The sequence below is a fragment of the Giraffa tippelskirchi genome, chromosome 14 (assembly GCF_054371585.1).
Source record: "Giraffa tippelskirchi isolate mGirTip1 chromosome 14, T2T-mGirTip1v1.2.pri, whole genome shotgun sequence".
NCBI lineage: Eukaryota > Metazoa > Chordata > Mammalia > Artiodactyla > Giraffidae > Giraffa > Giraffa tippelskirchi.
In genome coordinates, this window is record NC_137288.1 from 7,874,631 (window position 1) to 7,897,686 (window position 23,056).

At 55.1% G+C, this 23,056-nt stretch overlaps 2 protein-coding genes and 2 long non-coding RNA genes across 4 annotated transcripts in view; 2 read left to right on the forward strand and 2 right to left on the reverse strand.

Moving 5' to 3' along the window:
- Positions 1-2,384, forward strand: part of LOC145534165 (uncharacterized) — a 32,855-nt gene extending 30,471 nt beyond the window's left edge. Inside the window, exon 5 of the long non-coding RNA XR_014074298.1 lies at positions 178-2,384. This is a non-coding gene — a long non-coding RNA (uncharacterized LOC145534165). The remainder of the gene's footprint in view (positions 1-177) is intronic.
- LOC145534048 (uncharacterized) lies at positions 2,148-4,096 on the reverse strand. Its single transcript, XM_081561416.1, has 3 exons — positions 3,927-4,096; positions 3,215-3,527; positions 2,148-2,962 (listed from the first exon to the last, which is right to left on the reverse strand). Exons 1-3 carry the CDS (start codon positions 4,059-4,061, stop codon positions 2,331-2,333), a joined length of 1,080 nt encoding a protein of 359 aa, XP_081417542.1. The 5' UTR covers positions 4,062-4,096; the 3' UTR covers positions 2,148-2,330.
- A 3,629-nt stretch (positions 4,097-7,725) lies between these two features.
- Positions 7,726-17,634, forward strand: LOC145534169 (uncharacterized). The gene is made up of 2 exons (XR_014074302.1): positions 7,726-7,914; positions 15,430-17,634. It is a non-coding gene; the product is annotated as an uncharacterized LOC145534169 (long non-coding RNA).
- On the reverse strand, positions 8,213-11,985 carry LOC145533850 (uncharacterized). Its single transcript, XM_081561193.1, has 3 exons — positions 11,552-11,985; positions 10,840-11,152; positions 8,213-10,587 (listed from the first exon to the last, which is right to left on the reverse strand). The coding sequence occupies exons 1-3, from the start codon at positions 11,786-11,788 to the stop codon at positions 9,956-9,958; spliced, it is 1,182 nt and encodes a 393-aa protein (XP_081417319.1). The 5' UTR covers positions 11,789-11,985; the 3' UTR covers positions 8,213-9,955.
- Positions 17,635-23,056: the final 5,422 nt, after the last annotated feature.

Sequence of the window (23,056 nt, forward strand, 5' to 3'; positions counted from 1 at the left end):
GCTGGGGCAGTGCCCAATCGGGGCCCAGGGCCGGGCCTGACGTTGGAAGCCAGGGGAAGACGAGCTGTCGTCCTGCTGGGGTAGGGGAAGGGGTGGGGCCGGGGGAGGTCAGGCTCCAGCAGTGGGAGGGGCGTGAGGTCCGCCTGCGGCAGTTGGTGACCTTCCCGCTCCCCTCAGGGCAGAGCCGCCGGCCTGAGAATGAGGGCGCTGCTGAGCCCAGGGGCTGGGATGGCCCGTTGCTGCTGTGGTCCCAGAGCTCCACCCGAGACCTGAGGGAAACCTTCTGCCCGTGAGTCCTCTCCCGCTTGTCTGTCAGCTTGTTTGAAGCATGCTGGGTTTTCTGCCCAGCTGGCTAAGGGGAGTCCCTGGAAATGCAATGGTGTGGGTTTTGGCAGACTTCAGGGAAGACATGCCAGATGAGCCTGGGAGACTCCAGCTTAATCTGGATTCAGGAGATATCTCTTCGGGCCAGCTAGTAATTGTAGGATAAGCCTAATGAGTCTTCACAGGATGAAGAGAGTAACGTGCCAAGGTAGCATTCGATGTCCTCATTCGAGAGGATGAAGCTGGTGCTCAGAGAAGGGGGGAACTTGGCCACAGCAAGGAGGTGTGCACCCAGACAGAACCCCCAGATCCGGCCATTGGAGCTCAGGGAGGCCACTGGTGTGGCTTGTCCCTGTGGCAGGGGCCGAGGCACGCAGCCCACCCTGATTCCTGTGGGGGCCTGACTTGGGAAGTGCCATCTGGTAGCTTTGAGACTCACCAAACCAAATTGCACTGGAGAGAGGAGGGACACCTTCCTTCATCCACCCCCCACCCCCGCCGGCTTCCCACATACCCTGACCCCTTTCTCTCGATTTCGGAGCCATTTCCAGAGTCCCGCTCATATGACCTCATTCGAAGTGCACTGTGGACGAGCTGCCATCTGCAGCTGCTACCACAGCGGCCAAGGGCTTTAGCTCCCGAGTACCTCCCTTCCTTTGGAACTTGGGGGCCCTCTACTCCCCACTTGCACACCACAGACCTTTGCTGAGGATTGTGGGGACCCTCACTCAGTTTGCAGCACGTTGTAGCCATCCCTGTCCTCCCTTGAAACTCAGCTTGTGAGCTCCTTTGGAGCAGCGTGGCCCACCTGGCTGCAACGGAAGAGACACAGCTGACAGTGAAACAACAGCTTAGATCTGAGAGCCGGAAAGCTCTGTCAAAAGGGACCTCCCTCTTCACGCCGTAGAGGCTGTAGGAGCCGCCAGGGTTTCGGAACCAGTGCTGGGGCCAAAATGACTCCACAGCTGTTTTCCTTCCTGGGGAGGGTTCTGGCTTGAGTGGGAATGGCTCAAGTCTAAGGTTCTGAAAGCCCACTGTGTGCAGATGCACGGTACACAGAGAGGAGAAGGTGGAGTCCTGCCCTGGAGGTGGTCACAGCTCACGGATGAGCCAGGCAGGCAGGCAGGCAGGGCATGAGAACACCTGAGCTGCCTTCATGAGTGAATGGTGTGGGGGCAGAGGAAGAGAAGCCGGTCTGCTCCCTCATGTGGTGCCCAGGGCAGGTTGTCCCCAGAGGAAACCCTTACGACGGTGAGGAGAATCCCTGCTGTTTCCCAAGGGGTTCCGTCGGTGCGTGTCTTCCCCGGAGCGCTCAGGCCGTCTCTAAAGTACACTGGCCATGGGCATTGCCTCTCCTTGGAACTTCCCATGTGTTTCTCTTTTTTATGGAACAGTGATTTTCTAGAGGGGTTCTGGGCCACAAGGATGTTGGGTCATTTTCTAGCCTTCTGTCATGAAGAACGCTTTCCTGGGCGTTGGGGTGGTTTGTTGTTCCAGCTCCCTTTCTTGGCTTCTTTTGGGAGCTGGTGCAACAAGACGAGCTCAGCCTCTGCCTTCTGGCTGAGATGTCACCCTTGAAACAGCAATGCCTGCCTGGAGATAATGATGGCAGTGGCCAAAAGGGCTTCGTTTGGCACATGGTATCTTGAAAGGACGTACACCGTCCTTTCAGATATCAAAGGCTAGTTCAAATGACATAAAAATGAGAACTCTCCAATGGAGTCTTACAGTAGGTGGAGAGTCCGAAAAACACTGCTTCAGTCATTTCACGGAGAGTCATTGATTGGGGACACCAAGAATATAGGAAGGAATGCACAAAGAAAAGATGAAATTGTGTTCAGGATCGGGGGAAGGGATGAACAGGGCGTGCTTGCCTTGAATCCAGGCTTTGTTGGGGGGTGGGGCATAAAGATCAAACGGGTCTGAAACTACCAAGTGGTGATGGTAACACAGTATCACCAGAGTTACACAACAGTGTTCCCAAATTGCAACAATGATGAGAAAGTTTACGAATCCCAACTTAACCAACAAAAATACAGGAAACCATACAAAAAAGAAAACATCACCAGAAAGGTGGAAACAAACCAAATGCAAAGCAGTTCAGGGGAAAGGAACTCCATGTCCCCTGGGGGCAGACCGAGTTGCCGGCGTCCACGGTGAGCAGACAGGGATGGAGGCTGCAGAGCCGACCGCTCCCCTGGACGTGGTGTTTCCGGCAAGGGCTCTGGGTGTCTGTCCAGAGCGGGGGCTCGTTCTCCCTGCAGGGGTGGGTGAGTCATCGTGGGCGTCTGGGTGTTGCGCGGGAGCCAGGGCAGGCTCTCCCTGCCGAGGCGGTGACTCCTCCTCTGCCTCGGGTTGTCCTGCCAGAGCCCGAGCAGGTACAGGTGCACGTGGAGGTGGAGGTTCTGGCTGAGGGGGTGGGACATCAGTGCCTGGGGCTGGGGGTCCTGCAGGCACGGAGATCCGATCTGCCCAGTGTGCTGGCCAGTACCCAGCTGGCCTGGTGTCTCTGCGAGGGCAAGTCTCGGTTCTCCATCTGCCCTCGGTGGATCCCTGGGTCCTGCACCTGGAGCCACCACCTCTGTAGGGACAGGTCTGGGAAGTGGAGCCTGGTTCCAGTTGGAGGTCAGTGCTAGAGCTGGGGGAGAAGCAAAGTTTGCCCACAGGCCAGCCTTGGCATGTGCGTATCCCGGGACAGAAAGCTTCCAAGAGATTCCCAAAGAATACCCAGCGTCGGATGTCTTTTGGGACTGAAGTGTGCAAGACGGGGGGCGGGGGGTGTGAGGCCAGTGCTTGCTGCAGGCCCAGCAGCAGCTTTCGGGGACTCGTCCCTGTGTAGCTCAGCACCCCGTCCCCACACACTCCCGTGCAGCAGCCCCAGCATCCTCACCTCTGTGCTCTGGCGTGCTGGGCTCCAGGTCCTCCTGCTGCCTCAGAGGCCGGGGTTCTCGGGACTCTGGGTCGGAGCCGGGTGTGCTGAGCTCCGTGGCAGCCTCAGACTGGGCCGGCGGGTGTATCCTAGGCGGTGTCTCTGCAGCAGGCCTTCCCCGCCTCCTCTTCTCCCCCGGTGGGGCTGATGCCTCCGTGGGCACGCTCACCTGGAGCCTGCACTGGGCCTCACGGGCGGGGGGGTGGTGCTCCGACCCCTCCCTCCGGGAGGTGGATGGGGTGTCCCCGTCCTCGGCCTCATCACGTGGGAAGCTCTGCAACGACAGTGACCGTCAGCCAGCCATGCTGGGAGTTTTCCAAGCTGGGCCTGGCCAGTGGAACCGCTGCTTCTGCCTGCTCGAACTTCTCTTCCCAGAAGGGTCAGAGACGTGTGTCTGCTCAGATCCCCACCCGGGAGGAAAGAGACCCACCTGTGGGTGTGAGGTCAGCCTGGGCGGCCGCCGCTGCCCGCACACTCCCCATCGGGCCCAGCCTGCTCTCCCCTGGGGTGTGGACACAACTTGTCCGCAGGCTTCTGACCCCACATCCGCCTGGGCTTCCTTGAGGGAGACACACCCCGAGAAACCCGCATCCACACACACAGGCAAAGGACCCGGTGTTTCCGGGTGGCATGGGCGAGGTGGCCTGGCCCGGCCTGGGGCTCCCCGTGTTACCTTTCTGTTTCTCCGGGCAAACGGCCAGAGGCCTCTCGGGGGTGTCCTGAGCCAACGTCGACAGGGTGCCCACGCACACTGCCTGTGAGCTCTCCTGAGGCCCCGGCCTCTGGGCATGGGCAAACAGCAGAACATCCTGGCAGCAAGTGATCTGGCTGGGGGCTCCTCTCCGCTCTGGAGGCCTGGATACCCGGGTTGCGGGTTCTGTTGGGTTCTGTTGCCGGCAGGTGACATCATCGCCTGGGGTTCGTGCTGAGGTCCCTTCCCCAAAACTTCCCAAGGGAATCTCTGGGTTTCTGACTGCTCGACCACCCCCCTTAGGCCATGTGCAGGCACAGAGACGCCCACACAGCCCAGCCCACAGCCCTGGGGAGGCCTGGGTGCAGCCAGGGCCTGAGCTCCGAGGGCCCTGCTGCTCTCAGACCAGGCTCCTTCTTCTCATAAGTGGTGTGGCCCTGGACAAGCATATGCCCCTCAGGGTTTCCCCAGTCTCTCCATCTGCAGAGTGGGGGTCATTCTCCCATCTGCTTCCTAGGTCTGTCGGCCTACGAGCAGCTCCATGCCTTTCCACCTGGGGCCGATATCACGTGGAGCTCGTGCGCTGAGACTTCAGAAAGAAAGATTCCATCCAGGGCTGACATAGCACAGAATGGGGCAGAACGAGGCCTGGATGTGCCGTGGTACCCAGGAAAAGGCACTCCCCCTCCTGACTGTTTTGAGACCCCGCATCCAAGCTGGAGGACCGAAAGGAAGACTCGAAGGTCTCCCTCTCTTGTAGAAAAGAGTAGCCAACTTTCTGGTCCTGTTTCCATTGAGATTCTGTTCAAGTGTCCCAGCTCGGCTTCTGCGGGTGGCTGAGCTTCTAATGGCTCCCTGCGTTCTTGTCTTTTCCTCTGCAAACCTTCCGTCCTTTTCCCCCTTCTGGGGTGGATGGGCGCTGTCATTGCTTCTACCTTCGAGACAGATTGAGGAAAAGTCTGGACCATCGACTCCTTTCCTCTCTTTGGTTCCGTGTCTCTCTCTGGCTGTGTCCCTCTCTTTTCCTTTCTCAATTCCCTCTGTGTCTTCCTCTTTCTCTCTCGTGTGTGAATGGATGGATGCTAGGAATTCCACATGTATATGATTAGATGAGGGTTATGTTTTAGGGATAGGTTAGAGGGAGAGAAAGGCTTCAGGTCGGAGTTGGTCATAGGGGAAGGGTCAAGGGTGGTGGTGGTGTTTCTTGGAATCTGAGTGCTGTGCATTCTTCGTCTCTTTCCATATGAACCCCTTCTCAGATACACCACTTGGAAGGAGTCTCTCGTGTTCCGTTTCCTATCTTTTGCATTTGTGAATGCTTAGCTTCTCTGTTGTGAAGAGGTTCCATTGGATGGAAACCCATTGGTGTACTTCGTGTACCTCTTTCCCTTAATTGAAGAGACCCATTTCTACCTCCGCCCAGCAAATGGCAAGGAGACTCTGATGTTAAGGAGCCTTTGACCTACGCTTCTTTCTAGCTATCTCATGACATCAGTCTTTAGGGTGAGGTTTTTCCCCAATATTGAGGTGGTCTGAGATCCAAACCAATAGCGTTCTTCAGATGTAGCTGTCTGGGTTTCCCATGGACATTGATTGAAGAGGCTTTCTTGTTCCCATTTGGATAATCTCCCCTTCTGTGTCAGAGATGAGTTGACGATGGATGCTGGGGTTTGTTTCTGGACCCTCAACTTTATTCCATCGATCTGGATCTGTGTGTGTTGTTGTATTCCCAATAGCATACTGTCCTGCCGCTGCTGCTGCTGCTGCTAAGTCACTTCAGTCGTGTCAGACTCTGCGCGACCCCATGGCCTGCAGCCTACCAGGCTCCTCCGTCCAGGGCATTTTCCAGGCAAGAGTACTGGAGTGGGTCGCCATTGCCTTCTCCGATACTCTCCTGAGGATCCTAGTTTGGTCGTCTAATTTCCTTTCACACAACCTTGGATGTCCGTATCGGGGCCTTTTCGTCGGATTGTATTGACAATTTAGGCTCTTTTCTGTTTCCGTAACCCCTTTTGCAATTCTTTGTTCGGTGCGAAAATGCATTGGCATTTTGGGAGGAATAGCATCGAAGCTGTGGATTGCCTTGTGGGGCTGTGACATCATTTTACCAATAGGAATTTTTCAAGCCCTGAGCACAGCTTCTCTCTCCAGTGATTGGTGTGGGCTTGATCTTCCTTCTTCCATCTCTCGCCGTTTTGTGAGAACAGGTGCATCCTTCCCTTCTGGGTTAGATGGACTCGTGGATATCACTTCAGTGCATGGCATTGTCAGTGGGGGTGATAATTCCTTTCTCATTGGAAGACTTTGCTGTGAGTATTAGAAATGCAAGTGACTTCTCTTCCCCTTCCTCCCTGTCCATCTCTCAGAGCCACCGGGAAACAGAGGCCTCATCCACGGTCACACAGGCCTGAGGGGGTGCAACTAGACTGTTGTTTCTTCAGGCCCTCAGTGCTGGACATCATCCGGGATCCTCTGTGTGTGTCTTCCTCAGTCTGGTGTCCCTTCAGACCTTTCCCTAGTTTTCACAGGCTTGTTGTGTTGGTGTTCTTTGTCTGTTTGGAGACACATCCTTGATAAGCTTTGTATTTCCACTCATTCGTCTGGCGATGTATGACCTGTCTTTTGCTTTTGTCATGAGGTCTTTCCCACAGTAGATATCTTTGATTTTGCCAAGTCCACTGTATTCTCTGGGATTTTTTGTGGACTGCCTTTTAGTTTTGTGTGTGAAGACTCAAAGCACGTGTCCGGTTTCTGCTCATTGTTCTTCTAGATTGGTGACAAGTTTTCACGGAAAGTTTGTCTAGGGATAAGTGGAAGTGAACTCGGTGTAAGGTGTCAAGTCTCCATCTCCATTCATGTCATCCCCTGCAGTTTCCAATTCCCTGTTCCTGAGTGGTTTTGGAGACCTTGTGGGGAGTTTGGTTGCATTGGAGTTTGCATTACCACCTTGATTCGATTCACACTGTTCTGCCGTCAGGGACACTGTCAAGGGGGAGTGAGGAGCAGCCTGCACTTCCAGCAGTGACCACACGGTGGGGCGAGTGCTGCTCTCCCCTCTGGGAGCCCCAGGCCACAGGCATCCCAGTGAGGAGCCAGCTCTGTGCTCAGCTGAAAGGAGTTAGTCTCTCAGGGGCCTCTGAGCCCTTGCCTTTGGATCACCCAGGGTGGGCATTGACTGGGACAGAAAAAATTGCCCTGAATTCCATGGACGGAAGAGCCTGGCTGTGTAGAGTTCGTGGGTTGCCGTGAATCAGACACAACTGAGGACAGAAAAATTCAATACATTAAAACACTTTTGGGGGGTGGGGGTGAGTGAAAGGGGGTGATGTGGGTTTTTTTGTCTTATATAACAGCCAAGGGAAATCTAGTTTAAACCTAAATTCACATAGACGGGAAAGGTATAGCTCTCCGTCACCCTATTAAAAAAAAAAAAAAAACTACTAAACTTTTCTGAAAGTTTATTTACTAGCTTCCTTGAGCAGTTCATGGTGAAGGTTTTTTTTTTTTTTTCTGTGACATTGGCCTCATTAAAAAGTACGGTTTGCCTTTACTGGATAATTTTGTTCATTGGTTTCTTAGGGAACCTTGGTAATATTTGAGTTTCCTGGGGAGTATGGTCACATGACCTGGCCCTGGCCAATCGGTGCGTTCCACCTCCCTGGCCACTGTGATTGGCTCCGGGCTGGGGCAGTGCCCAATCGGGGCCCAGGGCCGGGCCTGACGTTGGAAGCCAGGGGAAGACGAGCTGTCGTCCTGCTGGGGTAGGGGAAGGGGTGGGGCCGGGGGAGGTCAGGCTCCAGCAGTGGGAGGGGCGTGAGGTCCGCCTGCGGCAGTTGGTGACCTTCCCGCTCCCCTCAGGGCAGAGCCGCCGGCCTGAGAATGAGGGCGCTGCTGAGCCCAGGGGCTGGGATGGCCCGTTGCTGCTGTGGTCCCAGAGCTCCACCCGAGACCTGAGGGAAACCTTCTGCCCGTGAGTCCTCTCCCGCTTGTCTGTCAGCTTGTTTGAAGCATGCTGGGTTTTCTGCCCAGCTGGCTAAGGGGAGTCCCTGGAAATGCAATGGTGTGGGTTTTGGCAGACTTCAGGGAAGACATGCCAGATGAGCCTGGGAGACTCCAGCTTAATCTGGATTCAGGAGATATCTCTTCGGGCCAGCTAGTAATTGTAGGATAAGCCTAATGAGTCTTCACAGGATGAAGAGAGTAACGTGCCAAGGTAGCATTCGATGTCCTCATTCGAGAGGATGAAGCTGGTGCTCAGAGAAGGGGGGAACTTGGCCACAGCAAGGAGGTGTGCACCCAGACAGAACCCCCAGATCCGGCCATTGGAGCTCAGGGAGGCCACTGGTGTGGCTTGTCCCTGTGGCAGGGGCCGAGGCACGCAGCCCACCCTGATTCCTGTGGGGGCCTGACTTGGGAAGTGCCATCTGGTAGCTTTGAGACTCACCAAACCAAATTGCACTGGAGAGAGGAGGGACACCTTCCTTCATCCACCCCCCACCCCCGCCGGCTTCCCACATACCCTGACCCCTTTCTCTCGATTTCGGAGCCATTTCCAGAGTCCCGCTCATATGACCTCATTCGAAGTGCACTGTGGACGAGCTGCCATCTGCAGCTGCTACCACAGCGGCCAAGGGCTTTAGCTCCCGAGTACCTCCCTTCCTTTGGAACTTGGGGGCCCTCTACTCCCCACTTGCACACCACAGACCTTTGCTGAGGATTGTGGGGACCCTCACTCAGTTTGCAGCACGTTGTAGCCATCCCTGTCCTCCCTTGAAACTCAGCTTGTGAGCTCCTTTGGAGCAGCGTGGCCCACCTGGCTGCAACGGAAGAGACACAGCTGACAGTGAAACAACAGCTTAGATCTGAGAGCCGGAAAGCTCTGTCAAAAGGGACCTCCCTCTTCACGCCGTAGAGGCTGTAGGAGCCGCCAGGGTTTCGGAACCAGTGCTGGGGCCAAAATGACTCCACAGCTGTTTTCCTTCCTGGGGAGGGTTCTGGCTTGAGTGGGAATGGCTCAAGTCTAAGGTTCTGAAAGCCCACTGTGTGCAGATGCACGGTACACAGAGAGGAGAAGGTGGAGTCCTGCCCTGGAGGTGGTCACAGCTCACGGATGAGCCAGGCAGGCAGGCAGGCAGGGCATGAGAACACCTGAGCTGCCTTCATGAGTGAATGGTGTGGGGGCAGAGGAAGAGAAGCCGGTCTGCTCCCTCATGTGGTGCCCAGGGCAGGTTGTCCCCAGAGGAAACCCTTACGACGGTGAGGAGAATCCCTGCTGTTTCCCAAGGGGTTCCGTCGGTGCGTGTCTTCCCCGGAGCGCTCAGGCCGTCTCTAAAGTACACTGGCCATGGGCATTGCCTCTCCTTGGAACTTCCCATGTGTTTCTCTTTTTTATGGAACAGTGATTTTCTAGAGGGGTTCTGGGCCACAAGGATGTTGGGTCATTTTCTAGCCTTCTGTCATGAAGAACGCTTTCCTGGGCGTTGGGGTGGTTTGTTGTTCCAGCTCCCTTTCTTGGCTTCTTTTGGGAGCTGGTGCAACAAGACGAGCTCAGCCTCTGCCTTCTGGCTGAGATGTCACCCTTGAAACAGCAATGCCTGCCTGGAGATAATGATGGCAGTGGCCAAAAGGGCTTCGTTTGGCACATGGTATCTTGAAAGGACGTACACCGTCCTTTCAGATATCAAAGGCTAGTTCAAATGACATAAAAATGAGAACTCTCCAATGGAGTCTTACAGTAGGTGGAGAGTCCGAAAAACACTGCTTCAGTCATTTCACGGAGAGTCATTGATTGGGGACACCAAGAATATAGGAAGGAATGCACAAAGAAAAGATGAAATTGTGTTCAGGATCGGGGGAAGGGATGAACAGGGCGTGCTTGCCTTGAATCCAGGCTTTGTTGGGGGGTGGGGCATAAAGATCAAACGGGTCTGAAACTACCAAGTGGTGATGGTAACACAGTATCACCAGAGTTACACAACAGTGTTCCCAAATTGCAACAATGATGAGAAAGTTTACGAATCCCAACTTAACCAACAAAAATACAGGAAACCATACAAAAAAGAAAACATCACCAGAAAGGTGGAAACAAACCAAATGCAAAGCAGTTCAGGGGAAAGGAACTCCATGTCCCCTGGGGGCAGACCGAGTTGCCGGCGTCCACGGTGAGCAGACAGGGATGGAGGCTGCAGAGCCGACCGCTCCCCTGGACGTGGTGTTTCCGGCAAGGGCTCTGGGTGTCTGTCCAGAGCGGGGGCTCGTTCTCCCTGCAGGGGTGGGTGAGTCATCGTGGGCGTCTGGGTGTTGCGCGGGAGCCAGGGCAGGCTCTCCCTGCCGAGGCGGTGACTCCTCCTCTGCCTCGGGTTGTCCTGCCAGAGCCCGAGCAGGTACAGGTGCACGTGGAGGTGGAGGTTCTGGCTGAGGGGGTGGGACATCAGTGCCTGGGGCTGGGGGTCCTGCAGGCACGGAGATCCGATCTGCCCAGTGTGCTGGCCAGTACCCAGCTGGCCTGGTGTCTCTGCGAGGGCAAGTCTCGGTTCTCCATCTGCCCTCGGTGGATCCCTGGGTCCTGCACCTGGAGCCACCACCTCTGTAGGGACAGGTCTGGGAAGTGGAGCCTGGTTCCAGTTGGAGGTCAGTGCTAGAGCTGGGGGAGAAGCAAAGTTTGCCCACAGGCCAGCCTTGGCATGTGCGTATCCCGGGACAGAAAGCTTCCAAGAGATTCCCAAAGAATACCCAGCGTCGGATGTCTTTTGGGACTGAAGTGTGCAAGACGGGGGGCGGGGGGTGTGAGGCCAGTGCTTGCTGCAGGCCCAGCAGCAGCTTTCGGGGACTCGTCCCTGTGTAGCTCAGCACCCCGTCCCCACACACTCCCGTGCAGCAGCCCCAGCATCCTCACCTCTGTGCTCTGGCGTGCTGGGCTCCAGGTCCTCCTGCTGCCTCAGAGGCCGGGGTTCTCGGGACTCTGGGTCGGAGCCGGGTGTGCTGAGCTCCGTGGCAGCCTCAGACTGGGCCGGCGGGTGTATCCTAGGCGGTGTCTCTGCAGCAGGCCTTCCCCGCCTCCTCTTCTCCCCCGGTGGGGCTGATGCCTCCGTGGGCACGCTCACCTGGAGCCTGCACTGGGCCTCACGGGCGGGGGGGTGGTGCTCCGACCCCTCCCTCCGGGAGGTGGATGGGGTGTCCCCGTCCTCGGCCTCATCACGTGGGAAGCTCTGCAACGACAGTGACCGTCAGCCAGCCATGCTGGGAGTTTTCCAAGCTGGGCCTGGCCAGTGGAACCGCTGCTTCTGCCTGCTCGAACTTCTCTTCCCAGAAGGGTCAGAGACGTGTGTCTGCTCAGATCCCCACCCGGGAGGAAAGAGACCCACCTGTGGGTGTGAGGTCAGCCTGGGCGGCCGCCGCTGCCCGCACACTCCCCATCGGGCCCAGCCTGCTCTCCCCTGGGGTGTGGACACAACTTGTCCGCAGGCTTCTGACCCCACATCCGCCTGGGCTTCCTTGAGGGAGACACACCCCGAGAAACCCGCATCCACACACACAGGCAAAGGACCCGGTGTTTCCGGGTGGCATGGGCGAGGTGGCCTGGCCCGGCCTGGGGCTCCCCGTGTTACCTTTCTGTTTCTCCGGGCAAACGGCCAGAGGCCTCTCGGGGGTGTCCTGAGCCAACGTCGACAGGGTGCCCACGCACACTGCCTGTGAGCTCTCCTGAGGCCCCGGCCTCTGGGCATGGGCAAACAGCAGAACATCCTGGCAGCAAGTGATCTGGCTGGGGGCTCCTCTCCGCTCTGGAGGCCTGGATACCCGGGTTGCGGGTTCTGTTGGGTTCTGTTGCCGGCAGGTGACATCATCGCCTGGGGTTCGTGCTGAGGTCCCTTCCCCAAAACTTCCCAAGGGAATCTCTGGGTTTCTGACTGCTCGACCACCCCCCTTAGGCCATGTGCAGGCACAGAGACGCCCACACAGCCCAGCCCACAGCCCTGGGGAGGCCTGGGTGCAGCCAGGGCCTGAGCTCCGAGGGCCCTGCTGCTCTCAGACCAGGCTCCTTCTTCTCATAAGTGGTGTGGCCCTGGACAAGCATATGCCCCTCAGGGTTTCCCCAGTCTCTCCATCTGCAGAGTGGGGGTCATTCTCCCATCTGCTTCCTAGGTCTGTCGGCCTACGAGCAGCTCCATGCCTTTCCACCTGGGGCCGATATCACGTGGAGCTCGTGCGCTGAGACTTCAGAAAGAAAGATTCCATCCAGGGCTGACATAGCACAGAATGGGGCAGAACGAGGCCTGGATGTGCCGTGGTACCCAGGAAAAGGCACTCCCCCTCCTGACTGTTTTGAGACCCCGCATCCAAGCTGGAGGACCGAAAGGAAGACTCGAAGGTCTCCCTCTCTTGTAGAAAAGAGTAGCCAACTTTCTGGTCCTGTTTCCATTGAGATTCTGTTCAAGTGTCCCAGCTCGGCTTCTGCGGGTGGCTGAGCTTCTAATGGCTCCCTGCGTTCTTGTCTTTTCCTCTGCAAACCTTCCGTCCTTTTCCCCCTTCTGGGGTGGATGGGCGCTGTCATTGCTTCTACCTTCGAGACAGATTGAGGAAAAGTCTGGACCATCGACTCCTTTCCTCTCTTTGGTTCCGTGTCTCTCTCTGGCTGTGTCCCTCTCTTTTCCTTTCTCAATTCCCTCTGTGTCTTCCTCTTTCTCTCTCGTGTGTGAATGGATGGATGCTAGGAATTCCACATGTATATGATTAGATGAGGGTTATGTTTTAGGGATAGGTTAGAGGGAGAGAAAGGCTTCAGGTCGGAGTTGGTCATAGGGGAAGGGTCAAGGGTGGTGGTGGTGTTTCTTGGAATCTGAGTGCTGTGCATTCTTCGTCTCTTTCCATATGAACCCCTTCTCAGATACACCACTTGGAAGGAGTCTCTCGTGTTCCGTTTCCTATCTTTTGCATTTGTGAATGCTTAGCTTCTCTGTTGTGAAGAGGTTCCATTGGATGGAAACCCATTGGTGTACTTCGTGTACCTCTTTCCCTTAATTGAAGAGACCCATTTCTACCTCCGCCCAGCAAATGGCAAGGAGACTCTGATGTTAAGGAGCCTTTGACCTACGCTTCTTTCTAGCTATCTCATGACATCAGTCTTTAGGGTGAGGTTTTTCCCCAATATTGAGGTGGTCTGAGATCCAAACCAATAGCGTTCTTCAGATGTAGCTGTCTGGGTTTCCCATGGACATTGATTGAAGAGGCTTTCTTGTTCCCATTTGGATAATCTCCCCTTCTGTGTCAGAGATGAGTTGACGATGGATGCTGGGGTTTGTTTCTGGACCCTCAACTTTATTCCATCGATCTGGATCTGTGTGTGTTGTTGTATTCCCAATAGCATACTGTCCTGCCGCTGCTGCTGCTGCTGCTAAGTCACTTCAGTCGTGTCAGACTCTGCGCGACCCCATGGCCTGCAGCCTACCAGGCTCCTCCGTCCAGGGCATTTTCCAGGCAAGAGTACTGGAGTGGGTCGCCATTGCCTTCTCCGATACTCTCCTGAGGATCCTAGTTTGGTCGTCTAATTTCCTTTCACACAACCTTGGATGTCCGTATCGGGGCCTTTTCGTCGGATTGTATTGACAATTTAGGCTCTTTTCTGTTTCCGTAACCCCTTTTGCAATTCTTTGTTCGGTGCGAAAATGCTTTGGCATTTTGGGAGGAATAGCATCGAAGCTGTGGATTGCCTTGTGGGGCTGTGACATCATTTTACCAATAGGAATTTTTCAAGCCCTGAGCACAGCTTCTCTCTCCAGTGATTGGTGTGGGCTTGATCTTCCTTCTTCCATCTCTCGCCGTTTTGTGAGAACAGGTGCATCCTTCCCTTCTGGGTTAGATGGACTCGTGGATATCACTTCAGTGCATGGCATTGTCAGTGGGGGTGATAATTCCCTTCTCATTGGAAGACTTTGCTGTGAGTATTAGAAATGCAAGTGACTTCTCTTCCCCTTCCTCCCTGTCCATCTCTCAGAGCCACCGGGAAACAGAGGCCTCATCCACGGTCACACAGGCCTGAGGGGGTGCAACTAGACTGTTGTTTCTTCAGGACCTCAGTGCTGGACATCATCCGGGATCCTCTGTGTGTGTCTTCCTCAGTCTGGTGTCCCTTCAGACCTTTCCCTAGTTTTCACAGGCTTGTTGTGTTGGTGTTCTTTGTCTGTTTGGAGACACATCCTTGATAAGCTTTGTGTTTCCACTCATTCGTCTGGCGATGTATGACCTGTCTATTGCTTTTGTCATGAGGTCTTTCCCACAGTAGATATCTTTGATTTTGCCAAGTCCACTGTATTCTCTGGGTTTTTTTGTGGACTGCCTTTTAGTTTTGTGTGTGAAGACTCAAAGCACGTGTCCGGTTTCTGCTCATTGTTCTTCTAGATTGGTGACAAGTTTTCACGGAAAGTTTGTCTAGGGATAAGTGGAAGTGAACTCGGTTTAAGGTGTCAAGTCTCCATCTCCATTCATGTCATCCCCTGCAGTTTCCAATTCCCTGTTCCTGAGTGGTTTTGGAGACCTTGTGGGGAGTTTGGTTGCATTGGAGTTTGCATTACCACCTTGATTCGATTCACACTGTTCTGCCGTCAGGGACACTGTCAAGGGGGAGTGAGGAGCAGCCTGCACTTCCAGCAGTGACCACACGGTGGGGCGAGTGCTGCTCTCCCCTCTGGGAGCCCCAGGCCACAGGCATCCCAGTGAGGAGCCAGCTCTGTGCTCAGCTGAAAGGAGTTAGTCTCTCAGGGGCCTCTGAGCCCTTGCCTTTGGATCACCCAGGGTGGGCATTGACTGGGACAGAAAAAATTGCCCTGAATTCCATGGACGGAAGAGCCTGGCTGTGTAGAGTTCGTGGGTTGCCGTGAATCAGACACAACTGAGGACAGAAAAATTCAATACATTAAAACACTTTTGGGGGGTGGGGGTGAGTGAAAGGGGGTGATGTGGGTTTTTTTGTCTTATATAACAGCCAAGGGAAATCTAGTTTAAACCTAAATTCACATAGACGGGAAAGGTATAGCTCTCCGTCACCCTATTAAAAAAAAAAAAAAAAAACTACTAAACTTTTCTGAAAGTTTATTTACTAGCTTCCTTGAGCAGTTCATGGTGAAGGTTTTTTTTTTTTTTTCTGTGACATTGGCCTCATTAAAAAGTACGGTTTGCCTTTACTGGATAATTTTGTTCATTGGTTTCTTAGGGAACCTTGGTAATATTTGAGTTTCCTGGGGAGTATGGTCACATGACCTGGCCCTGGCCAATCGGTGCGTTCCACCTCCCTGGCCACTGTGATTGGCTCCGGGCTGGGGCAGTGCCCAATCGGGGCCCAGGGCCGGGCCTGACGTTGGAAGCCAGGGGAAGACGAGCTGTCGTCCTGCTGGGGTAGGGGAAGGGGTGGGGCCGGGGGAGGTCAGGCTCCAGCAGTGGGAGGGGCGTGAGGTCCGCCTGCGGCAGTTGGTGACCTTCCCGCTCCCCTCAGGGCAGAGCCGCCGGCCTGAGAATGAGGGCGCTGCTGAGCCCAGGGGCTGGGATGGCCCGTTGCTGCTGTGGTCCCAGAGCTCCACCCGAGACCTGAGGGAAACCTTCTGCCCGTGAGTCCTCTCCCGCTTGTCTGTCAGCTTGTTTGAAGCATGCTGGGTTTTCTGCCCAGCTGGCTAAGGGGAGTCCCTGGAAATGCAATGGTGTGGGTTTTGGCAGACTTCAGGGAAGACATGCCAGATGAGCCTGGGAGACTCCAGCTTAATCTGGATTCAGGAGATATCTCTTCGGGCCAGCTAGTAATTGTAGGATAAGCCTAATGAGTCTTCACAGGATGAAGAGAGTAACGTGCCAAGGTAGCATTCGATGTCCTCATTCGAGAGGATGAAGCTGGTGCTCAGAGAAGGGGGGAACTTGGCCACAGCAAGGAGGTGTGCACCCAGACAGAACCCCCAGATCCGGCCATTGGAGCTCAGGGAGGCCACTGGTGTGGCTTGTCCCTGTGGCAGGGGCCGAGGCACGCAGCCCACCCTGATTCCTGTGGGGGCCTGACTTGGGAAGTGCCATCTGGTAGCTTTGAGACTCACCAAACCAAATTGCACTGGAGAGAGGAGGGACACCTTCCTTCATCCACCCCCCACCCCCGCCGGCTTCCCACATACCCTGACCCCTTTCTCTCGATTTCGGAGCCATTTCCAGAGTCCCGCTCATATGACCTCATTTGAAGTGCACTGTGGACGAGCTGCCATCTGCAGCTGCTACCACAGCAGCCAAGGGCTTTAGCTCCCGAGTACCTCCCTTCCTTTGGAACTTGGGGGCCCTCTACTCCCCACTTGCACACCACAGACCTTTGCTGAGGATTGTGGGGACCCTCACTCAGTTTGCAGCACGTTGTAGCCATCCCTGTCCTCCCTTGAAACTCAGCTTGTGAGCTCCTTTGGAGCAGCGTGGCCCACCTGGCTGCAACGGAAGAGACACAGCTGACAGTGAAACAACAGCTTAGATCTGAGAGCCGGAAAGCTCTGTCAAAAGGGACCTCCCTCTTCACGCCGTAGAGGCTGTAGGAGCCGCCAGGGTTTCGGAACCAGTGCTGGGGCCAAAATGACTCCACAGCTGTTTTCCTTCCTGGGGAGGGTTCTGGCTTGAGTGGGAATGGCTCAAGTCTAAGGTTCTGAAAGCCCACTGTGTGCAGATGCACGGTACACAGAGAGGAGAAGGTGGAGTCCTGCCCTGGAGGTGGTCACAGCTCACGGATGAGCCAGGCAGGCAGGCAGGCAGGGCATGAGAACACCTGAGCTGCCTTCATGAGTGAATGGTGTGGGGGCAGAGGAAGAGAAGCCGGTCTGCTCCCTCATGTGGTGCCCAGGGCAGGTTGTCCCCAGAGGAAACCCTTACGACGGTGAGGAGAATCCCTGCTGTTTCCCAAGGGGTTCCGTCGGTGCGTGTCTTCCCCGGAGCGCTCAGGCCGTCTCTAAAGTACACTGGCCATGGGCATTGCCTCTCCTTGGAACTTCCCATGTGTTTCTCTTTTTTATGGAACAGTGATTTTCTAGAGGGGTTCTGGGCCACAAGGATGTTGGGTCATTTTCTAGCCTTCTGTCATGAAGAACGCTTTCCTGGGCGTTGGGGTGGTTTGTTGTTCCAGCTCCCTTTCTTGGCTTCTTTTGGGAGCTGGTGCAACAAGACGAGCTCAGCCTCTGCCTTCTGGCTGAGATGTCACCCTTCAAACAGCAATGCCTGCCTGGATAATGATGGCAGTGGCCAAAAGGGCTTCGTTTGGCACATGGTATCTTGAAAGGACATACACCGTCCTTTCAGATATCAAAGGCTAGTTCAAATGACATAAAAATGAGAACTCTCCAATGGAGTCTTACAGTAGGTGGAGAGTCCGAAAAACACTGCTTCAGTCATTTCACGGAGAGTCATTGATTGGGGACACCAAGAATATAGGAAGGAATGCACAAAGAAAAGATGAAATTGTGTTCAGGATCGGGGGAAGGGATGAACAGGGCGTGCTTGCCTTGAATCCAGGCTTTGTTGGGGGGTGGGGCATAAAGATCAAACGGGTCTGAAACTACCAAGTGGTGATGGTAACACAGGATCACCAGAGTTACACAACAGTGTTCCCAAATTGCAACAATGATGAAAAAGTTTACGAATCCCAACTTAACCAACAAAAATACAGGAAACCATACAAAAAAGAAAACATCACCAGAAAGGTGGAAACAAACCAAATGCAAAGCAGTTCAGGGGAAAGGAACTCCATGTCCCCTGGGGGCAGACCGAGTTGCCGGCGTCCACGGTGAGCAGACAGGGATGGAGGCTGCAGAGCCGACCGCTCCCCTGGACGTGGTGTTTCCGGCAAGGGCTCTGGGTGTCTGTCCAGAGCGGGGGCTCGTTCTCCCTGCAGGGGTGGGTGAGTCATCGTGGGCGTCTGGGTGTTGCGCGGGAGCCAGGGCAGGCTCTCCCTGCCGAGGCGGTGACTCCTCCTCTGCCTCGGGTTCTCCTGCCAGAGCCCGAGCAGGTACAGGTGCACGTGGAGGTGGAGGTTCTGGCTGAGGGGGTGGGACATCAGTGCCTGGGGCTGGGGGTCCTGCAGGCACGGAGATCCGATCTGCCCGGTGTGCTGGCCAGTACCCAGCTGGCCTGGTGTCTCTGCGAGGGCAAGTCTCGGTTCTCCATCTGCCCTCGGTGGATCCCTGGGTCCTGCACCTGGAGCCACCACCTCTGTAGGGACAGGTCTGGGAAGTGGAGCCTGGTTCCAGTTGGAGGTCAGTGCTAGAGCTGGGGGAGAAGCAAAGTTTGCCCACAGGCCAGCCTTGGCATGTGCGTATCCCGGGACAGAAAGCTTCCAAGAGATTCCCAAAGAATACCCAGCGTCGGATGTCTTTTGGGACTGAAGTGTGCGAGACGGGGGGCGGGGGGTGTGAGGCCAGCGCTTGCTGCAGGCCCAGCAGCAGCTTTCGGGGACTCGTCCCTGTGTAGCTCAGCACCCCGTCCCCACACACTCCCGTGCAGCAGCCCCAGCGTCCTTACCTCTGTGCTCTGGCGTGCTGGGCTCCAGGTCCTCCTGCTGCCTCAGAGGCCGGGGTTCTCGGGACTCTGGGTCGGAGCCGGGTGTGCTGAGCTCCGTGGCAGCCTCAGACTGGGCCGGCGGGTGTATCCTGGGCGGTGTCTCTGCAGCAGGCCTTCCCCGCCTCCTCTTCTCCCCCGGTGGGCCTGATGCCTCCGTGGGCACGCTCACCTGGAGCCTGCACTGGGCCTCACGGGCGGGGGGGTGGTGCTCCGACCCCTCCCTCCGGGAGGTGGATGGGGTGTCCCCGTCCTCGGCCTCATCACGTGGGAAGCTCTGCAACGACAGTGACCGTCAGCCAGCCATGCTGGGAGTTTTCCAAGCTGGGCCTGGCCAGTGGAACCGCTGCTTCTGCCTGCTCGAACTTCTCTTCCCAGAAGGGTCAGAGACGTGTGTCTGTTCAGATCCCCACCCGGGAGGAAAGAGACCCACCTGTGGGTGTGAGGTCAGCCTGGGCGGCCGCCGCTGCCCGCACACTCCCCATCGGGCCCAGCCTGCTCTCCCTTGGGGTGTGGACACAACTTGTCCGCAGGCTTCTGACCCCACATCCGCCTGGGCTTCCTTGAGGGAGACACACCCCGAGAAACCCGCATCCACACACACAGGCAAAGGACCCGGTGTTTCCGGGTGGCATGGGCGAGGTGGCCTGGCCCGGCCTGGGGCTCCCCGTGTTACCTTTCTGTTTCTCCGGGCAAACGGCCAGAGGCCTCTCGGGGGTGTCCTGAGCCAACGTCGACAGGGTGCCCACGCACACTGCCTGTGAGCTCTCCTGAGGCCCCGGCCTCTGGGCATGGGCAAACAGCAGAACATCCTGGCAGCAAGTGATCTGGCTGGGGCCTCCTCTCCGCTCTGGAGGCCTGGATACCCGGGTTGCGGGTTCTGTTGGGTTCTGTTGCCGGCAGGTGACATCATCGCCTGGGGTTCGTGCTGAGGTCCCTTCCCCAAAACTTCCCAAGGGAATCTCTGGGTTTCTGACTGCTCGACCACCCCCCTTAGGCCATGTGCAGGCACAGAGACACCCACACAGCCCAGCCCACAGCCGTGGGGAGGCCTGGGTGCAGCCAGGGCCTGAGCTCCGAGGGCCCTGCTGCTCTCAGACCAGGCTCCTTCTTCTCATAAGTGGTGTGGCCCTGGACAAGCATATGCCCCTCAGGGTTTCCCCAGTCTCTCCATCTGCAGAGTGGGGTCATTCTCCCATCTGCTTCCTAGGTCTGTCGGCCTACGAGCAGCTCCATGCCTTTCCACCTGGGGCCGATATCACATGGAGCTCGTGCGCTGAGACTTCTGAAAGAAAGATTCCATCCAGGGCTGACATAGCACAGAATGGGGCAGAACGAGGCCTGGATGTGGCGTGGTACCCAGGAAAACGCACTCCCCCTCCTGACTGTTTTGAGACCCCGCATCCAAGTTGGAGGACCGAAAGGAAAACTCGAAGGTCTCCCTCTCTTGTAGAAAAGAGTAGCCAACTTTCTGGTCCTCTGTTTCCATTGAGATTCTGTTCAAGTGTCCCAGCTCGGCTTCTGCGGGTGGCTGAGCTTCTAATGGCTCCCTGCGTTCTTGTCTTTTCCTCTGCAAACCTTCCCTCCTTTTTCCCCTTCTGGGGTGGATGGGCGCTGTCTTTGCTTCTACCTTCGAGACAGATTGAGGAAATGTCTGGACCATCGACTCCTTTCCTCTCTTTGGTTCCGTGTCTCTCTCTGGCTGTGTCCCTCTCTTTTCCTTTCTCAATTCCCTCTGTGTCTTCCTCTTTCTCTCTCGTGTGTGGATGGATGGATGCTAGGAATTCCACATGTATATGATTAGATGAGGGTTATGTTTTAGGGATAGGTTAGAGGGAGAGAAAGGCTTCACGTCGGAGTTGGTCATAGGGGAAGGGTCAAGGGTGGTGGTGGTGTTTCTTGGAATCTGAGTGCTGTGCATTGTTCGTCTCTTTCCATATGAACCCCTTCTCAGATACACCACTTGGAAGGAGTCTCTCGTGTTCCGTTTCCTATCTTTTGCGTTTGTGAATGCTTAGCTTCTCTGTTGTGAAGAGGTTCCATTGGATGGAAACCCATTGGTGTACTTCGTGTACCTCTTTCCCTTAATTGAAGAGACCCATTTCTACCTCCGCCCAGCAAATGGCAAGGAGACTCTGATGTTAAGGAGCCTTTGACCTACGCTTCTTTCTTGCTATCTCATGACATCAGTCTTTAGGGTGAGGTTTTTCCCCAATATTGAGGTGGTCTGAGATCCAAACCAATAGCGTTCTTCAGGTGTAGCTGTCTGGGTTTCCCATGGACATTGATTGAAGAGGCTTTCTTGTTCCCATTTGGATAATCTCCCCTTCTGTGTCAGAGATGAGTTGACGATGGATGCTGGGGTTTGTTTCTGGACCCTCAACTTTATTCCATCGATCTGGATCTGTGTGTGTTGTTGTATTCCCAATAGCATACTGTCCTGCCGCTGCTGCTGCTGCTGCTAAGTCACTTCAGTCGTGTCAGACTCTGCGCGACCCCATGGCCTGCAGCCTACCAGGCTCCTCCGTCCAGGGCATTTTCCAGGCAAGAGTACTGGAGTGGGTCGCCATTGCCTTCTCCGATACTCTCCTGAGGATCCTAGTTTGGTCGTCTAATTTCCTTTCACACAACCTTGGATGTCCGTATCGGGGCCTTTTCGTCGGATTGTATTGACAATTTAGGCTCTTTTCTGTTTCCGTACCCCTTTTGCAATTCTTTGTTCGGTGCGAAAATGCATTGGCATTTTGGGAGGAATAGCATCGAAGCTGTGGATTGCCTTGTGGGGCTGTGACATCATTTTACCAATAGGAATTTTTCAAACCCTGAGCACAGCTTCTCTCTCCAGTGATTGGTGTGGGCTTGATCTTCCTTCTTCCATCTCTCGCCGTTTTGTGAGAACAGGTGCATCCTTCCCTTCTGGGTTAGATGGACTCGTGGATATCACTTCAGTGCATGGCATTGTCAGTGGGGGTGATAATTCCCTTCTCATTGGAAGACTTTGCTGTGAGTATTAGAAATGCAAGTGACTTCTCTTCCCCTTCCTCCCTGTCCATCTCTCAGAGCCACCGGGAAACAGAGGCCTCATCCACGGTCACACAGGCCTGAGGGGGTGCAACTAGACTGTTGTTTCTTCAGGACCTCAGTGCTGGACATCATCCGGGATCCTCTGTGTGTGTCTTCCTCAGTCTGGTGTCCCTTCAGACCTTTCCCTAGTTTTCACAGGCTTGTTGTGTTGGTGTTCTTTGTCTGTTTGGAGACACATCCTTGATAAGCTTTGTGTTTCCACTCATTCGTCTGGCGATGTATGACCTGTCTTTTGCTTTTGTCATGAGGTCTTTCCCACAGTAGATATCTTTGATTTTGCCAAGTCCACTGTATTCTCTGGGTTTTTTTGTGGACTGCCTTTTAGTTTTGTGTGTGAAGACTCAAAGCACGTGTCCGGTTTCTGCTCATTGTTCTTCTAGATTGGTGACAAGTTTTCACGGAAAGTTTGTCTAGGGATAAGTGGAAGTGAACTCGGTGTAAGGTGTCAAGTCTCCATCTCCATTCATGTCATCCCCTGCAGTTTCCAATTCCCTGTTCCTGAGTGGTTTTGGAGACCTTGTGGGGAGTTTGGTTGCATTGGAGTTTGCATTACCACCTTGATTCGATTCACACTGTTCTGCCGTCAGGGACACTGTCAAGGGGGAGTGAGGAGCAGCCTGCACTTCCAGCAGTGACCACACGGTGGGGCGAGTGCTGCTCTCCCCTCTGGGAGCCCCAGGCCACAGGCATCCCAGTGAGGAGCCAGCTCTGTGCTCAGCTGAAAGGAGTTAGTCTCTCAGGGGCCTCTGAGCCCTTGCCTTTGGATCACCCAGGGTGGGCATTGACTGGGACAGAAAAAATTGCCCTGAATTCCATGGACGGAAGAGCCTGGCTGTGTAGAGTTCGTGGGTTGCCGTGAATCAGACACAACTGAGGACAGAAAAATTCAATACATTAAAACACTTTTGGGGGGTGGGGGTGAGTGAAAGGGGGTGATGTGGGTTTTTTTGTCTTATATAACAGCCAAGGGAAATCTAGTTTAAACCTAAATTCACATAGACGGGAAAGGTATAGCTCTCCGTCACCCTATTTAAAAAAAAAAAAAAAACTACTAAACTTTTCTGAAAGTTTATTTACTAGCTTCCTTGAGCAGTTCATGGTGAAGGTTTTTTTTTTTTTTTTTTCTGTGACATTGGCCTCATTAAAAAGTACGGTTTGCCTTTACTGGATAATTTTGTTCATTGGTTTCTTAGGGAACCTTGGTAATATTTGAGTTTCCTGGGGAGTATGGTCACATGACCTGGCCCTGGCCAATCGGTGCGTTCCACCTCCCTGGCCACTGTGATTGGCTCCGGGCTGGGGCAGTGCCCAATCGGGGCCCAGGGCCGGGCCTGACGTTGGAAGCCAGGGGAAGACGAGCTGTCGTCCTGCTGGGGTAGGGGAAGGGGTGGGGCCGGGGGAGGTCAGGCTCCAGCAGTGGGAGGGGCGTGAGGTCCGCCTGCGGCAGTTGGTGACCTTCCCGCTCCCCTCAG